The 17,250-nt window shown below is 30.2% G+C and overlaps 1 protein-coding gene across 1 annotated transcript; it reads left to right on the top strand.

Annotated features, from left to right (window-relative positions):
- Positions 1 to 3,101: 3,101 nt before the first annotated feature.
- On the top strand, positions 3,102 to 3,446 carry LOC139425787 (histone H2B.3-like). The gene has a single exon (XM_071181727.1). The coding sequence runs from the start codon at positions 3,102 to 3,104 to the stop codon at positions 3,444 to 3,446; it is 345 nt and encodes a 114-aa protein (XP_071037828.1).
- The last annotated feature ends 13,804 nt before the right edge of the window (positions 3,447 to 17,250 follow it).

Genomic DNA, 17,250 nt, shown 5'->3' with positions numbered 1-17,250 from the left:
AACTTTAAAATATCCTTACGACACGACGATATGGAGATCTGGTCATTTGCTTGACAAATCAAAAGACAGACATAATTTTTCCGTTAAGTATGTTTGTCCGACATCTCGATTGCGCAAGGGATAATTTCTTCTTCTTTTTTATATTTATAAAACAAATGTTATTTTGTCGTTATCATTTACATAATATTACCTGCTATTTTTCATAAGATCTATGTATTTATATTTGCAATTTATTTAGATTTATAATTTATTTATAATTCATTATAAAATTTTTGTACCATCTTTTTGTAAATTCTTTGTCGGTATTTTGTCATGACCGTGATTGTTTCAACCACTCATGTTTAATTACATTTGTCAGTCAGTATTTATTACTGCCGGGACAGCCTGGTTGGTAAGGCGCTGTACTTACCTTCGTGAGAACGGGAAATCGAATGCAGTCGGCTAAGACTCCCCGTGTAATAAACGGTGACTAGTGCATGCTAAATCTGTTGGATCACAAACTCTTTCAAGTTCCAATAACAAATTATACCTATGGGGTTCTGGATAGATGATTGATCGTTCTTTAGTTCAAGTCAAAATTATGCTCTGTGCGTTTCATAGCAATCAGAAACTAAAGCTTTCAGGTTATTCGTTAAATTTAATGACATTTCTAAAGATTCACTAAAACTGGAGCTGGTGGTTTTTGCATGAACTTTTGAATCATTCACACATTGTGGTAAGGGAATCAAATTAAATTTACTGAACAAATAATCATATATTGAACCATAAACTTTGCTCCCTCTCGAAATTTTTTTACCGTAAAGCGTAGAAAATTAGCGCTGGTTAGAAATGTTTTTAGAGTGAAATAGGATATGGAGAATAAGCGCAATGTAAGTTTAAGGTCCTAAAAAATGTCTTTCCTGTTGAAATGTCTTTAACATTGAAAACTTACACCAATGGTGCATTGGCTGGGCTCATAAAAAAGTACAAAAACTGAGGATAAGGCAGCGATTTTGATAATTTTCATTTAGGTGGGAAAATGTCGCTAAATTTTCGATTTCTAAAAAAAGCTTAGAAACTTTTCAATTATTTGTCCACTCTAAAGCCTAGGTAATTCTTCGCGGAAAGATGATGTATTTAGCTTAAAATCATCATTTTTCTTCAAGTGTAGGGCATTTAAATCATGGTATTTTTTTTTCTTCTTAGAGACAGATTTCCGAAAAGCATGCTGAAATATGAAAAATATACTTCTAACTGGAAAATCTTGATGAAACAACAGCGTTTTATTATTTTTTTCTTACAAATTGTGAGAGTTTACTATTAAGACAAGCTCTTTTGCACAACAATTGAGTAAAAAACTGATACTGTAAGCACAAGACAAAGATAGAAATTTTCAAGAAAAAAAAATCCTATTCAACTAACTGTGCTATCTCGTTGGTAAATGCATCTACTAATGCATGGAAACAAATCAAAAATGCAAATGGGATTCCAAAATCGAATAAAAATGCAATGTAAGAAATCAAATCTTTTCCTTTTTTTCACATCGTCCTCTTAAAATAAGCTTAAAGATATTTTTATAAGAATTACATCTGAAATCACAACCGTATAGTTATGAAAGAAAAGACAATGTAGCATTATACTGTATTTCAAAAAACTAATGAAAAAACATGTTTTTATTATCCAAAAGGATTATGTATACTTTGTGATGCGTAGACTTAAGTGGCAAACAACGTGAATAAAGCACAAATCAAGTGCAGAAATGGACATAATGTTTTCCTCAGGAATGTATTCCTATAAAGTACCGTAAAAAATGAACAATAAAACAAAAAAATTGTACAATTTGTAAACTATCGGTTTTATTTATTCATATCTTCGTGAAATGTGATTATAGCTTTTTATATTCAAGTTTAAAGAGACTAATAATCCGACATTTAATGCAGTAGGGACACTTTTTTGCACACTTGGTAACTTCTCTGCTGTTCTAGTAATAACTTTCTGTCAGTATAAAAAATATTTTTACCTCATTTTTCCACACTTAACCATTCTTTTCCACATACTTAACCTCCAAGTCGATAATTTTGGTTTCAGTTATTTTACCAGAATAACGCAAGTTGTCAAATGCAATTGTAACTTAACATTGTAATCACTCATATTGATAGAAACAGACCTCATGTCTTTGTGTACATTTAATTCTGTTTCTTATATTTAACAAAAAAATCGGCTTTTGTCAATCTTCAGGATGAATTCTTTTAATGCTGAGAAACAACATCTGTTCATTTTTACATTGGACAGCAGAAGTAGAAAAAATTGTCACCTCTTACTATGAAAATACATGAAAGTTTTTTGAACAGATCGCAAGGATAAACTATAAATTTGTTTCAAGAAGATCAAATATTTACATATTTTCTTAACATTGAAAGAAAATTAAAATCTGATTTAAATATTTAAGCTTCTCTTTATTTTTTAATTTTTTAAACTTCACTTCATATTGAACACATAGTAATTATTTCTATTTTTAAACTGCAGGATTAATCCTTTTAAGCAAATCGAAGATTTAAATATGGTTTAGTCTTGTTTGCAATAATTCTTGGACAAATGTTGTTCTATAAACCATAAATATAGGATTTTCTTTTCTCTGATTTTAGTACAATTTGTCAGAGGACGGAATTAAAAGAAAATTATAAGGAAATAGACATAAGTAAACAAAAAGATGGCAGGGATCCTAAATTATAAATGATAGAGTGTTTACTCCTCAAATTCATGGAATGAATAAACCTTTTCAGTGTTGCTAGATGGCTCTACTGTGAATAGAGTTTTAAAAAAAAATGTGAAAAAGTCGTTTAGATTATATCATAGTGGATCATCTGTAAGTATCTTTTATTCGCTCTTATCTGTAATCTACTATTCTCTATTATCTCCCATTTTAGTCGAAAGTGAGCTAAAAGCAAGCTTTCAAATAGCTTTAAAACTATTGCACAATTATCGCATTCTGGTCATTAATGAGTTTATTTAGTATTTGAAATTAAATGTCGCGAAATTTTTGGATCACAAGCTAATATTAGTTACTGGAAAATAATATTTAAAGATTCTTACTCGCATATTTGAAAACTTTTTGACGAATAATGGAAAGTAAAAATATTAAAAAAGGAAAACGGAGAAAAAGTCAGAGAAGATTTGTTCGTGGTTTATCGTTCCAAAGTTATGTCCGTAAGCTTCTGCGTATTATTGATGAACAGGCAAGCATATCTCGATCAGCTCAAGAAAAAATGGATACTTTAATTTTGGACATGTTCGATCAACTTTGTCAAGAAACAGATAATTTCATGATAATCCATGAAAAACAGCAACTAATGCCGTTAGATGTCCAATGCGCAATCATGTCTGTACTAAAGGGCAGACTTCGACGCAAAGCGTTTGAAAATGCTACTCAAGCTATAGTTTGGTATTATAATGAAAAAGGTACTTAAAAATTATAAAAAAGAATCCAAACGATTTTTTAAAGATTAGAAAACTTTTCGTTTGATCAGAAATTATTTAAATGAGCAAAAAAATTGTTTTGTTTTGAGCAAAAAAATTGTAAACATTTTGAATTAAAAAATTGTTTCTTATTTACATTTTAATATTCCAAAATAAATTAAATGTATTGTGTTTCAGCAAGGAAGCGATGAATGTGTGGTAAAATTTTGCATCATTTCAATAATTTGTAGACTAATAACAATTTGAATTTAAATGACCTGAAAATTCAATGATTTGGATTTAAATTATCTGAAATTATAGCCTTCAACAACTTTTTCTTTAGGTTTTGAGTAATTTATTAACAAGAATAGCGTATTGGTACGTTTTTGTACTATACTGTTTCAATAATCGTACTGATGATTCTTAATTATTCGGGTACTTTACGGTTAGCCGGGTATAAGGAAATTAAACTTTTTTCGTTTTACTTAACTTTTTTTATTTAATTTTCTTTTTATTTTAATTTTTATGTGCTTAAAAAATAAATATAACTCAAAAAATAAAGTTGACAGAGATCTACATTTTTTGGTTACTTTGTGCTTGCATCTGGCTAATCGTAAAGTACCATTACTCGTTACATATTTACTGATCAGAAATATTATAAAATCTGAAATATTGAACAATTTTTTGTATATTTTTTTATTTATTTAACGAACTTACCTAAATTTTCATACATTTTTACGCTATTCCATTTAAAATACACTGTGTAAATTCCAAGATTTCCATTTGAAGTTATTTATATCTATATATTACAAAATCATGAAGATAAATTGAATAAGATATGATATTTGGTATTATATTAAATAAGGTCTGATATTTGGCGATTTGAAAACATAGCTATGTGCATATACATACGAAAATAAACCACGAACCAATCACATAACTGTAAATAAAAATTGTGGTAACCCGATGCTGACGTTATTAAAAGCAGAGACAGCAAGATAAGAATATCGTGGTAACCAGGAACTGAGCTTCTGCAAAATTTTACAATTGAAATTTATCGCCAAACTATGGCGTCCCGATTCTACACTTTAACACGAAAGTTTCCTTCGAAGTTATTCAAATTTAAATTACAAAATCATGAAGGAAAGTTAAATAAATATTGTACATGTCACGAAAATTATGCATAATCGTAATAATAAAACTGTATTAATGTTACTGTATTTAACAACTTTCACTAAACACAAGATTTTTTTCTCTCAATATGACTATCAATTTCATTGAGTTCTGTTTAAGAAAAATTTAGTTCTGCAGTGTTAAATTGTATTATTTCAGTGAGTCTTTCTTTCAGTTTTTAAAGCATTTAAAAAATGCTGGAGAAATGGAAATAGTGTAATTCTTTTTCGAGTTTGTTGCCATGGTGATATTACAATAAAACTATAGTTGTTATATGCAAAGCTGGTGTATTTTATCAAACTATGATGTAAATCTAGAAACTATTATATCCATATCAATGATTTACTGTGTCATTGAAATAAGTGTCCATTTGAACCACTTTAAATTTGGCACATTTTCAAAGGGAGCTATTGTTGAAGTCCTTGTTTGTTGACTTCTTCTTCACCAATATATATAAATATACTTGTATTTCTCCCGTCTGAGATTCACAAATCACTGAGTATTTGGGAGGGTACTGTGTACTACATCATTTAAAAAGGTTTTCAGTGCTTTTCGGATAGCACGGCGCAAGTGAAAATTCGCCAAGAAATATAGACTTCCTCCAATCTTCCGAATTATTTATTATTTTATTTATTTATTTAAACTTATAAAAATTAAATAAAATAAAACAAATAAATAAATAAAAAATAGTTGATTTTCGATGCACCCTGCTGACTGAAAAGTACCGATTTTTCTCATGGTTTATTTCATTTCCCTTTCAATGAATTCCCCTGCATTATGGAATTTGCAAAAATACTTCTTGAATAATTTTTAAAAAGGGATGCAGTTAAAAAATTTGTATTTGGCTGGTAATAACACAACCTGTATGAAAACGTAGATACTTAAGTAGCATTGGCGGCATAACATAGCAACCGCAGAAAAATAAAAAATAAAATGACCTCAGAGCGATTCTGGCTAGCTAACTAAATAATAATACACTTGTAAATAATAATGGCAATAATAATAAGTGAATGAATGATAAAAATTAAGGAAAATAATACTTAGAAAAAATTATAAATTAAGGAAAATAATAAACTAAGGAAAGTAATGAAATAAATGGTAAGTTTATTTGACACATTTTCAATTGGGTGACAATTGCTATATTCTCGACTGTCTGACAAAATGTTTTATTTTGATAGAATGGCCACGGAATCTGTTACACTATTCAGTAAATCCCATATTCGCATGCTAAACTTGCACTTGCCATCACAAAAAACGTTTTTAGCGAACTCAAAAAGGCAGGACAATGTTTCAAAAGGATAAGCTTATGGTACCTACTTTGGGTTAGTAATTTATTGCGTTATCTCCAAATTTGGCATAGTTCTGATAGTACGTAAGCTCTAATAAAATTTACTTTATTTGAGTTATGTTTTAAAAATAAGATAATATGAAATCAATATTAGTGTTGTAGGATCAGGCAATTGGTAAAGAATAGTACAGAAGTCTTCTAATGCATTCATTAGAATTAAAATTGAAAAAAGGAAATAAATTAAAGGAATTATGGACATTAAAAAAGATAGTTAAATATAGTTAAAATAGATAAAATAATTACAATAAATTGGATGAAATAGTAGAAAGTCATCTGAAATATTTGAGGTAGAGAAGCAAGCATAGGGTACAGTCATTTTAAAGTTCAATAAAATGTCAGTCACTTGCCACAAAAAATCCGTCAGTTACCAAAAGTTCCGATTCTATTTATACAATTTAACATTGTTTTCAAAGCTCTGCCACCGAGAAAGCCATAGTTTAAGTGCTTTATACTTAAAGCAATGCGATGATTTTAAACTATATATATCATCTTGGCGTGAGGAATAATCTGGGCTTCAGAACGGATAAATAACTGAAATATTTTATAAGTTATTAAACTTTTTCAAAACTGGCCAATTTGGCAACACTTTTAAATTTAGATGAAAATTATCAAAATAACATTCTCATTCTCAGTCTTTGCAAAATTTTTAGAAAGTCAGTATTGGAGTAAGTTTTTAAATTATTATAAACTTAGACCACAAACGCTTTTAATTTTTACAAAACTGTGGCTTTTGACGTTTTGCGCCATTTTCAAAAAGCTCATAGACATCGCTGGCCTTCGATACTCTGAAGTTGACATACATAACAGTCATGAGTAACTTTTGTAAATTCAGAGCAGTTATAAAAATAGCATATTATTCGCAAAAAAGCATTTCATGCGACGACGAAGCCTTAAATACTCTTAATGTAAACAGAAAATAAAAATTTTGAAAGGTATAAAAATTTTTTTTTTTTTACCGAGTGCAAGAAAATAAATTTTTAGATAAATGTCAGACTGTCATGAACTGAATTCAAAATTGCATCGTAACAAAACACCACTAGGATATTTTCCTCCTAAAGGGTGAAACTCAATAGTGTCTGTAACAAAATACACTGATGGGTATTTTTCTCATAACATGCAATTTAGGAAGTGTTTCTAAAAAAACAAACTCTATTCTTGTGTGTTTTAATGATTGCTCTTTGTTTGCATTGTCACAAAGAGCAATTATATACTAACAGCAAAATTGTTTCGCCTTTATAATAGATAAAATTATTTATTTTAAATTTTAAGAAGGCAGGGAAATGAAATGTAGATAAGGAAAAGAACATATTCAAGCAAATTTTTGAAACTAAATCAATTTTTTAAAATTAACTTTATATTTTAGACAAGATATAAGCAAACAATACCTTCATACAATACATATTTCACAGAATTGCTATGAATTTGTGTTAATAATGTTACTTTCTCAAATAAATGTAGTCCCGCAGTGGACTGATCGTTAGGACACGGTTCCCAGCAGATCACCGAAGTCAAGCATCACTGGTTGCGGTCAGTGTGCGGGTGGGTGACCACTTGGATTAGTCTGCGGAGGGACCGAGGGTGTGCGGTATTGATCCTCGTTAAACTGTTCTACCGTAAAGTGCTCGACTTCGCGTGCAGGTCGTTGGGCTTCCGAAGATGGGGTGCCATCCCAACGCCTCCTATAACTGAAAGCCTCCACGCGGTTTTTTATAGGTAGTCCGATCAGACCAATGTGAAGGATATCCACTTTCCGAACGAGTCAGTTAATACAAAATCTAGTTAAAATAAGAAAGTGGTAGCAAATATACAACTAAAAATTTGTTTTATTTCTGAATATTATTGGTTTGTCTTATTCACTCGTCAACCACTACAGATTCAATTCTGAAATATATACGTATGATGAATTTCTCTCAATTACTTTTATAAACGGCTTTGGGCTCATGCGCACAACTGGTTCACTTTTTAAATAGTCTGCGCGGACTACTTATAAAGGACCGTGTGGAGGCTTTTTGATGTAGGAGGTGATGGCCATCCCCTCTGCAGAGGATCAAAATTGTGATGGCATGTCTTCGAATCATCCATAGGGATGTTTCCCAGACCGTCGGCAATAGCCCATTGTGCAGCTCTAGTACGACGTAAAAGAACTGTAATATCTAATAAATGTAATTCAATATTCATTGAAATATATACTTAAGGCTGTTTTTAGTAGGTTCTGTCGTAATATGAAATGATGCTTTTTTTGCGAATAATATTCCAATTTTACTTTTAACTGCTATGAGCTTGCAACAGCCTGCTCTGTCTACGTTTATTTTGAAAATGGCGCAAAACGTCAATGTGGAGAAAAGCATTAGTTTTGTGAAAATGAAAAGCGTTTGTGGAAGCGTTTTCACCTAGGTGGAAAAATGTTCCCAAAAAGGCGATTTTTTAAAAAAGTTTAATAACTTTTAAAGTATTCCAATTATTTGTCTGTTAAGCCCAAATAGTTCTTCAAGGCAAGATTATATATATATAATTTAAAACCATCGCATTGATTCAAGTGTAAGGCACTTTTTTTTTACTTTTTTTTATTTTGCTTGGCGACAAAGCTTAAAAAATCAGCTTTAAAAAAACAGAAAAAAAGACATCACATGCATTAAATAGATTGATTATCTAATAAGAAATATTTCTGGAAAACAAAAAGTTTTAATATGAAAAATCCTCAAAATAAAATTTTTTTTTTTTAGAACTGAGGAAACGTTTATTCTGTTTAATACTTTATTCCTCATCTAAATTATTTTATTCTTAATTAAAATTGTAATGCATTCTAAACATAAATGATTACTAATTAATGATTTACAGCTTCTGTCATTTCCTCGTCAATAGTGAGGACAGGGAAATGACAACAAAATAATTATCAACTAATATTTTTGTAATTTCTGACATTTTCCTGTCTTTGTTATCATTCCCCCGCCCTCAATACTGATTGAGGAATGGTGACAAGGGAATGACAACATTAAATTTCGTTTTGTTAATTAATAATTAATTAATGAATTAATAATTTTTAAATAATTAATTAATGATTTTTAAGATGTATAGTTAAACCTAGCACTTTATGAGCAATTATAATAAAGATAGAGAAAAACCTTATTTTAAAGTTGCCTAAAAATTTTTTTTTGTTCGTAAGTTGGGGCAAAGACCAAATAATTTGTTTTCTGATTTAATTATTCAGAATAACAAATTAAAAATTTTCTCGCCTTTAATTTTTTGTTTTTTAATGACATTAAAAAGACTTAAAAGTACATGTATAAAGAAATTGACCCTAATCCATGGTGATTATTTTTTTACATAAAAAATGTATTTAAAATAATGGTTGATTTACTTTGTATCATATTATGAAACAAATTTTTTGGAAAGATTTATGCATTCATGGCAGCTTCTTTCATTGAAGCAATATTTAATTTAAAACTTAACTCTACCAACTATTAGAATAGATATTCCGAGTTTTAAATTGGTATACTATATTTAGTGTATTTTTGCCTTTTTTTTGGTTCAGTACAGTATCACCTCCTACATCAGAAAGCCTACACTCGGTATTTTATAAGTAGTCTGGGCAGACTGTTTAAAAAGTGAACCAGTTGTGCGCATGAACCCAAATTCTATTTTAAAAGTAATTGAGAGAAATTTATCATATATATTGAGAATTGAATCTGAAGTGGTTGACAAGTGAATAAGACCAACCAATAATATTCATAAATTAAACAAATTTTTAGACGTATATTTGCTACCACTTTCTTATTTTCACTAGATTTTGTATTAAATGACTCTTTCGTAACTTGATTTATCTTCATAGTGGTCTGATCGGACTGCCTGTAAGAAAGCGTGTGGAAACTTAGGGGTTGGTATCAGTCTCTAAAACGTTTATAGGAAAAGTTAAAAAGTATTCACATAAGTGAAAGTTAAAATCAAATTGTAACTCTTACAATGGTGTTTAGTTATTATTTCTCACATACAAACTTATTTTCATAAAGCTACAACAGCAACTACTAAGGTATATGTAAATATTTTCCTCAATATCATCATAAAAATATTTTTCTTGGAATAATATTAAGTGAAAATATCCTCACGTTAAAAAAGTAATAGTTAAGTTAATTTAATTTCAGATACAAACCTCCAGAACTTTTCATTTTTAAAATAAAGAGTTTGATAAGGTAATTTCGATTAATTTAACAACAACAAAAAAGATAACAAAACAACAACACATAAAAAAAAACGTTCACACAGAGGATTACTTTCAAATATAGTGATAACAGCATGACTTATTTTACGATTGATTCTTTGGAATAAGCTTGATTTAAAACTTATTACCCAACATGACAGGCAAATAATTTAAATTAAAGGTCTGATTATTTGGTGGAGACATGATTAGAATACTTTGCAAATCACCGGTGATATTCCACCACCACTTAAATATTGTAAGCAGATGAAACATCAGGATTGGTAACGGTGTACGCATTGCGACTGTTTAAACGTTTCTTCATTCCTTAACACGTTGAATGCACGGGGGTCACCAGTGACTGGCACTGAGTATGTTCGAAACGACACGGGGGTCACCGGTGACCGGAGAAGTCAAGATTATTAGAAACACATAATTCAAGTAAATTTTTAACTTTTTTATATTATTATCGTTACTAAAACGGTTTGAAAAAATTAATGCAATATAAAACACACAAAAGCAGTTTTATTTATATACACAGGGATATACCAACTTGCTCCGGACATCGAATAAATATTTTCAAGTTTTACTTTATTAATTGTGATTCTTGGTTTAATAAATTCAATTTAGTAGATTTTTATCCACCACTATTTCTAAACAATTCGTAGGTGTACATAATTCACCTCTGTATACATATACGTTATGCTAAACCTTTTACAAAGCTAGCAAAATTTGTCTAATATTTGCAAATTTAATTAGTAGTTATTTACCGTTTGGCCAGAGGGGAAAGCCATGTAAAATGAGCATGGCATTCAACATGTTAACTAAGGATCCAATATCTAAATATAGCTGAAACAAATGTGCAAAGCAGGTAAAAAATTAGACCTAACTGGGATTGCGAAAAAAAAATAGTGGAGCTGGCTACCGCACACTTGACGAAGTTTGCTTTAAACCTTGTGTCCTTCCTTAGAGTTGGAAACGTTTCACTCGCAGTTGGATTTTTATTGTTATTATGGTTAGTTATTTTATTTTTGAAATTTTTCTTAATTTTATTTTTCTAATATCTGGGTTATTGATACTTTCTTCAACTAAATCTGTTCAAATGCATGACACACGGAAAAATTGAAAGTTATGATATTCCCGATTGTCAGAATCAATAGTGGAAAATTAATTACACTGGGGAATAATTTTTTTGTTTATAGATGAATGAAGAGCCGCGGTTGCTCAGGGGATAGAGCGTTCGCCTCCCAATGAGGTGAACCGGGTTCGAATCCTAGCGATGGTTAGTCGATACAAATTCCGCATCCGGCTCGCATCGACCACAGTGCTGACGTAAAACACCCTCAGTGGATGGATCATGGGTTAGAGTTCCCTTTCCATCAGGCTAACCGTGGGAGGTTTTCGTGGCTATCCTTTTCATGTAACTCAAATGCGGGCTAGCTCAATCCAAAAGTCCTCCACGAAGGCCTTCATCCAAGAGATCCCTTGTCTTCTGGATTGAATTCGAAATTGCAAGCCATGGAGTTGAAAATTGATAGTCGTAAACTCTCAATTGGGTCAGCTGTTCAACGACGGTTATGAATTATAAATCATTGTTGCATAAAGCTTTTTTCATTTTTTAACAGATCTTAGATATTTTTATATCGTCAATTTCAAATCGGTTTCTCTCTACATGCTTTTTATTTTATCAATATATTCTAAACTATAATTTTTTAAAATTCACTCTAGCAAATATTGAGTGTCTCCACTTCTCTGCTACATAGGCAGTGGAAAAAAGGCTATAACACAGTTCAGTTTATACTGCGATACGTTAAAGTTAAACGTTATTTTTATCTTAAATGTTATTTTCAAAGAAAATGCCAAGTGTACACATTTGTATGTATAAACTTATACATTCTTTCTAAACTTATACATTCAGGCAAACATAAAATACCATTGTGAAAAAAAAACTAGTTAGTTACCCGGGCAAAACTAATTTCCTTCACCCGGATTAGATAAGACAAAATTCTTGTATTAATGAAACATGAAATTTGTTCCCTAATATTTTTCTTCAAAAATATGCTCAAATGAACTTTCGTTAATTCAAGCATTAAACAACTCTCTCTTTAGGAACTTTATTTGTAATTCCTTCGACCACCAAAACCGGCATTTACAAGAAAAATACCTTTATAGATTTACAACTAGGATAACAATTGAAGCGAAACCAGTTACGCTGGAAAATTTTAACGATGGAAACCTTCATTTGTTTTTTTTTAATCTCCTTGCTCTTATCCTCCTTTCAAGAATGACATTCCTTTTAAATTGGACCATCATTTCCTCATAGCGTTTTTATCTCTGGAGGCAATCGCCTTTGGAGCTTTTTGGCACACGATAGCAGTTTCTAAATCGGTTCACTTCCAAGAGGATAAGAGGAAATATCGATTCTTGTCCTTTACAATTCAGTTCTTCCTGCATACAAAGAGAGAACGAGAGAAGAGCTATAACTAGCAAAGCCTAGCGATATTGATTGCTCTGCTGTGGCTCTGCAGATGAAGAGCACACACACACACGGAGGTAGGAGAGTTTGGGCTTCAGTGCTTTTGCGCCAGAAAAGAGAGACGAGGACTTATCCATTCACTGAATATGTGGTTGCTTGCCAAAAGAGACTGCTTTCATTTGCAGTCAAATTTAAACCCAGAAGTATTTACAAAACGAAAGAACATTTAATTCGGAAAGAGAAATAATTCAAAAGAGTTCCATGCTACTGAAGAAAAAAGTTGTGTTGATAGTTTAAATTTGAAACGATGGAACCATATGGAGATTTTCCCTTGCACTTTATTTCTTGACTAATTAAGGAATCTTTAAACAAAAGAACAAGAGATTTGGGAGAAATCTTTACCAGATAATTACATAGTTGCCAATTCTTCCCGTTTTAACGAAAAAGTTTATTTCTTTTTTCAAAACAGTCAACAACAAAAAACGTATGTTTTGATATTTCATTATCAATTCGAGGTATTCAATGCAAAATAAAATTTATCCCACTTTATCTTGACTCATTGAAGTTAGAATCCTTATTTGTTTGTAACTCTAAAAGCAATTTGAAAAATAATTATTGACAAAGAATTTCGAGAAATATTTTGAGTTTAAAAAAATAATTGCATATTCCTCACATCTTATACCTAAATTGTAATCTAGTCTTGACAAATAGTAAGACAAACGCATCTTCTGTGACTTGTCGGTAAAAAAAGTTAAACAGCATCTCTCCGATACAAGCCATGAAAAGCTTAAAATTAATTATTCTAACTTTTATTTATTCTAACTTCGAGCTAAACTTTTCAAAAAACTAGCAGTCTATGTCTAATTACAAATTTAGTTTGTAGTAGTTTGCCGCGGACAGACGTGCAAGCCATGTAAAATTAGTGTGGCATTCAAGGTGTTAAAAACAGAGTTGTTTAAGAGAATGCTTTATATTATTATCAAAAATAAGTGGAACATATTTTATCCCACAGCCTCTGAAAGGGCTAAGAAGGGTGTCCTTCTAGGTTTTTTTCTCCAAAGAAAATAAAAAAGCAGTAAACTCAAAGTAAAGATATAGTTTTAACCATTTATGTATTATCTAGCCGTAAGAAATTATCTCACCCTTAAAGAAGCAGATAATTTCAGGATATAAAACTTCAAAATTATGAAATTTGAAATTTTCACCATGACGCAAATCATTTTAATGAATAAATGGTTTCCGATTTTGAAAATATTTAAGAATAAAACAATGCAGTTCAGTAACTTTCAAAGCATTAATGAATTTGATGAAAATGTTATTTGTTTTTGCAAAACTGCTGAATCATTTTTTCACATTAGCTTTTTGTGCCATTTTCATGATAAATGTAAGGAACGCTGGTTAAAAATTGACAAAACTTACTGACATAAACTGTTACAAACTTACAACTTTTAAAATAGCATCTAATTTGCTAAAAAGCGTATCGTGAGATGGCAGAAACATCCAATAACAGCCTTAAGCCTTTCAACTGTCACTGCTTTTAATCAATTAGTGTCTGGCATTATTTCAAAACGACGGATTTTTTTTCAAAAATTAGAAGGAAAAAAAAAACATTGTTAACACAATTCTTTATTCACACGTTGTTAGAATTTGGTAGCACAATATTATAATTTAATTCGCAGAAACAAGATATAATTCTACTGTTAATAATCTACATATATATCTCTTATATGGCACCATAGACTCAGATGTTTCGCTAATTGGCAACATAATAGTTATTATTTATTTTGTAACGTTGTCTTAAGTAAAAATTTAAAGAGTATTAAAAAGATAGTCGTACGTTAAGTATTTATTTAGATCCATTTTTCCAGCTTCTTAGAAGCTATAATTTAAGTAGTGCGAAGTAGTTAGTTATACATTAAGTATTTAATTTGAATAATTTTGTTTTTGTATCGAAGCTATAGCTCGAGAGGTACGTTAGGAAATAGTACAGCACAGAATGGTGCATTATGATTCTATTTAATCTCACAACAGAGATGGAAATAATTTTAATGCTTATGTTGCCTATCATGCTGAAATGTTCCTAACTCATAGGAACGATGGTTTGTGGGATTTAATGGCTGCCAAAGAGATTTTAAATTATTACTAAAATTCAATAAATAATGAACCTGTACAATACCACTGTCATCTTTTGAAAATAATTAAGATTGAAATAAAAGTACTTTCACTCGGACAAAGTCGCGAAAAAATTGGTTAACACGTTGAATGCCATGGGGGTCGCCAGTGACCGGCACTGAGTTTGTAGAAACACATAATTCGAGTAAATTTTTAATGGTTTTAATTTTTTTATATTATTATAGTTACTAAAATGGTTTGAAGAAATTAATGATATATGGAACACACAAAAATAGTTTTATTTCTACGCACAGCGATGCCAACTTGCTCCAGACAGCGAATAAATATTTTCAAGTGGTAGTTTATTAATTGTAATTCTTGTTTTAATAAATTCAATATAGTAGATTTTTATCCACCACTATTTCTAAACAATTCGTAGGTTTATAAAATTCACATCTTTATGGTAGTTATGTCATGCTAAACCTTTTAAAAAATTAGCAAAATCTGTCTGATATTTTCAAATTTAGTTGGTAGTTACTTACCGTTTGGACAAACGGGCAAGGCATGTAAACTTAGCGTGGTATTCATCTTGTTAATATATGGTTTAAAGCCAGTAATGAAAGTATTGTAATTGGAGGACGGGTTGAATATACAAAGAAAGTTGTGCTATGCGTTCGGCTTGGTAACCACTAAAGTTTTTTCACTCTACAAGATAATTTTGAAAGGTGACCAACGTGTTGTCAAAGTAATTATATGAACATATTTATGCTTGTATTTGAATTTAAAAAAAACGGAGCATTTCCTATTATGTAAAATAAATAATCTAAAAAGACACCTATAAATAGCACAGGGAGGCCACAGGCAAATGAAAATGCGAAAAGTGGTGGAAACTCAATTTTTCTCCACTTATTATCTCTTTAATTATTCAAACGTAACTACCACTGTGAATTATATTTTAAATTATTCATAGTCAAATCAAACGCTGGATAAAATGATGTAAAGAGCACGGCCATCTTCTATCTTCCACCTGCTTGGAAGTACCATACTATGACGCTTCAATTTATCAGACTAACGTAAGTATTTTAGAAATATTTCTCTTCAATAATAATTAAATTAATATTAAAAAATAACTTTGTAAACTAACCCATACTAATCCTATGCTTAATTAAGATGCTTTGATTTTTTATTTTTTGCGTGTTTATGATGTCTTTTCCTTTTCCACTTTTTTCATTAACATCTAATCGTTAGTTTTGCTAATCACTTACTTTTAGTTTCAATAATAAACTAAAAATAATATGCTAGAAAAAGTTGCTAGATTTATTCTCTTTTAATAAACATATGAATTTTTTTTAGTCACTAGTTTTTGCATTTTTAGTAGCCAGTGGCATTCCCGATAGTATAAAACTGGAACAAACTGGTAAATCGAACTAAGGAACTTTTATTACTGAGTTTGATTCAAATAATACAGACATTACTGAAACACATCTAAATCAACAAACTGCTCTCAAAGTGACAAACTACATCACTTATAGATGTGAGAGGTTAGGAAGTAGATCTCATTCAAAGAAATAGCCTCCGCATATTAGGATAATTTTAAGGACGAAGGAATTCAAAAAATCTTTTATCTTTCAGAATTATGATAATGAAAATTTAAAGGTCATCTCCATTAACCACTCATCTCAATGATTAAACTGTAACTCAAATTATAAAACTATTCAAAACTGGACTAAATATCCAATATGGTGTAGGGAAAAAATTAAATAATACAAAACGATACAGCCGTATTATTGATTACATTGAAAAATGACTGAAGTGTTAAAAAAAAAAGAAGAATCATTTCTATTTCGCCGATAAAATATTTGGTTGAGTGTAGCACCTTGTCATTATATACAAATATATAATCTAAATTCCCCTGTTGGAACAATAATGATAATCCGTCACTACCTAAACAATTAACTTGTTTTCAAAATATCGAAGTCTAATGTAAAAGTAAAGTCTAAAGCAGGCCTGCCAACTACAAAGCTTTTTGAAAAACTTTTTATGGAGTGGCATACATTTAAAAACCATATCTTTCAGAATTTTTGGTAATTTTGCCAACTTTTTAAAAGCCTGACAACGATTTAATTATTAGTGAGGTACTTTACCCTAGGGCAACTGATACTAATGGCATAACAGCAGAGATGCCAACTTGCTCTGGACAACAAATATATATTTTAAAGTGATAGCTTATCAATTGTAATTCTTTGTTTAATAAATTCAATTTAGTAGATTTTTATCCACCATTATTTCTAAATAATTCGCAGGTTTATATGATTCACCACTATACAGGACTTATGTCATGCTATACCTTTTAAAAAGCAAGCAAAGATAGTCAAATATTTACAAAATCTACATTGTAGTTATTTACCGTATTTTTAATTATTTTGGCATGTCCGGAGCAGTTGGTATCTCTGTAACAGCAGAGCGAGTACACAGTTGAAAGTTGTATATGAACTTTGAAATCATTTATATGTA

Source organism: Parasteatoda tepidariorum, chromosome 6, assembly GCF_043381705.1.
Source record: "Parasteatoda tepidariorum isolate YZ-2023 chromosome 6, CAS_Ptep_4.0, whole genome shotgun sequence".
In the NCBI taxonomy this organism is placed as follows: domain Eukaryota; kingdom Metazoa; phylum Arthropoda; class Arachnida; order Araneae; family Theridiidae; genus Parasteatoda; species Parasteatoda tepidariorum.
The sequence above is the reverse complement of the archived record's forward strand: the minus strand, read 5'-3'. Positions and strand labels throughout refer to the sequence as shown.

What these genes read in the sequence shown, in the direction of transcription:
- LOC139425787 (XM_071181727.1), top strand. Translation starts at nt 3,102, where the DNA reads ATGGAAAGTAAAAATATTAAAAAAGGAAAACGGAGAAAAAGTCAGAGA.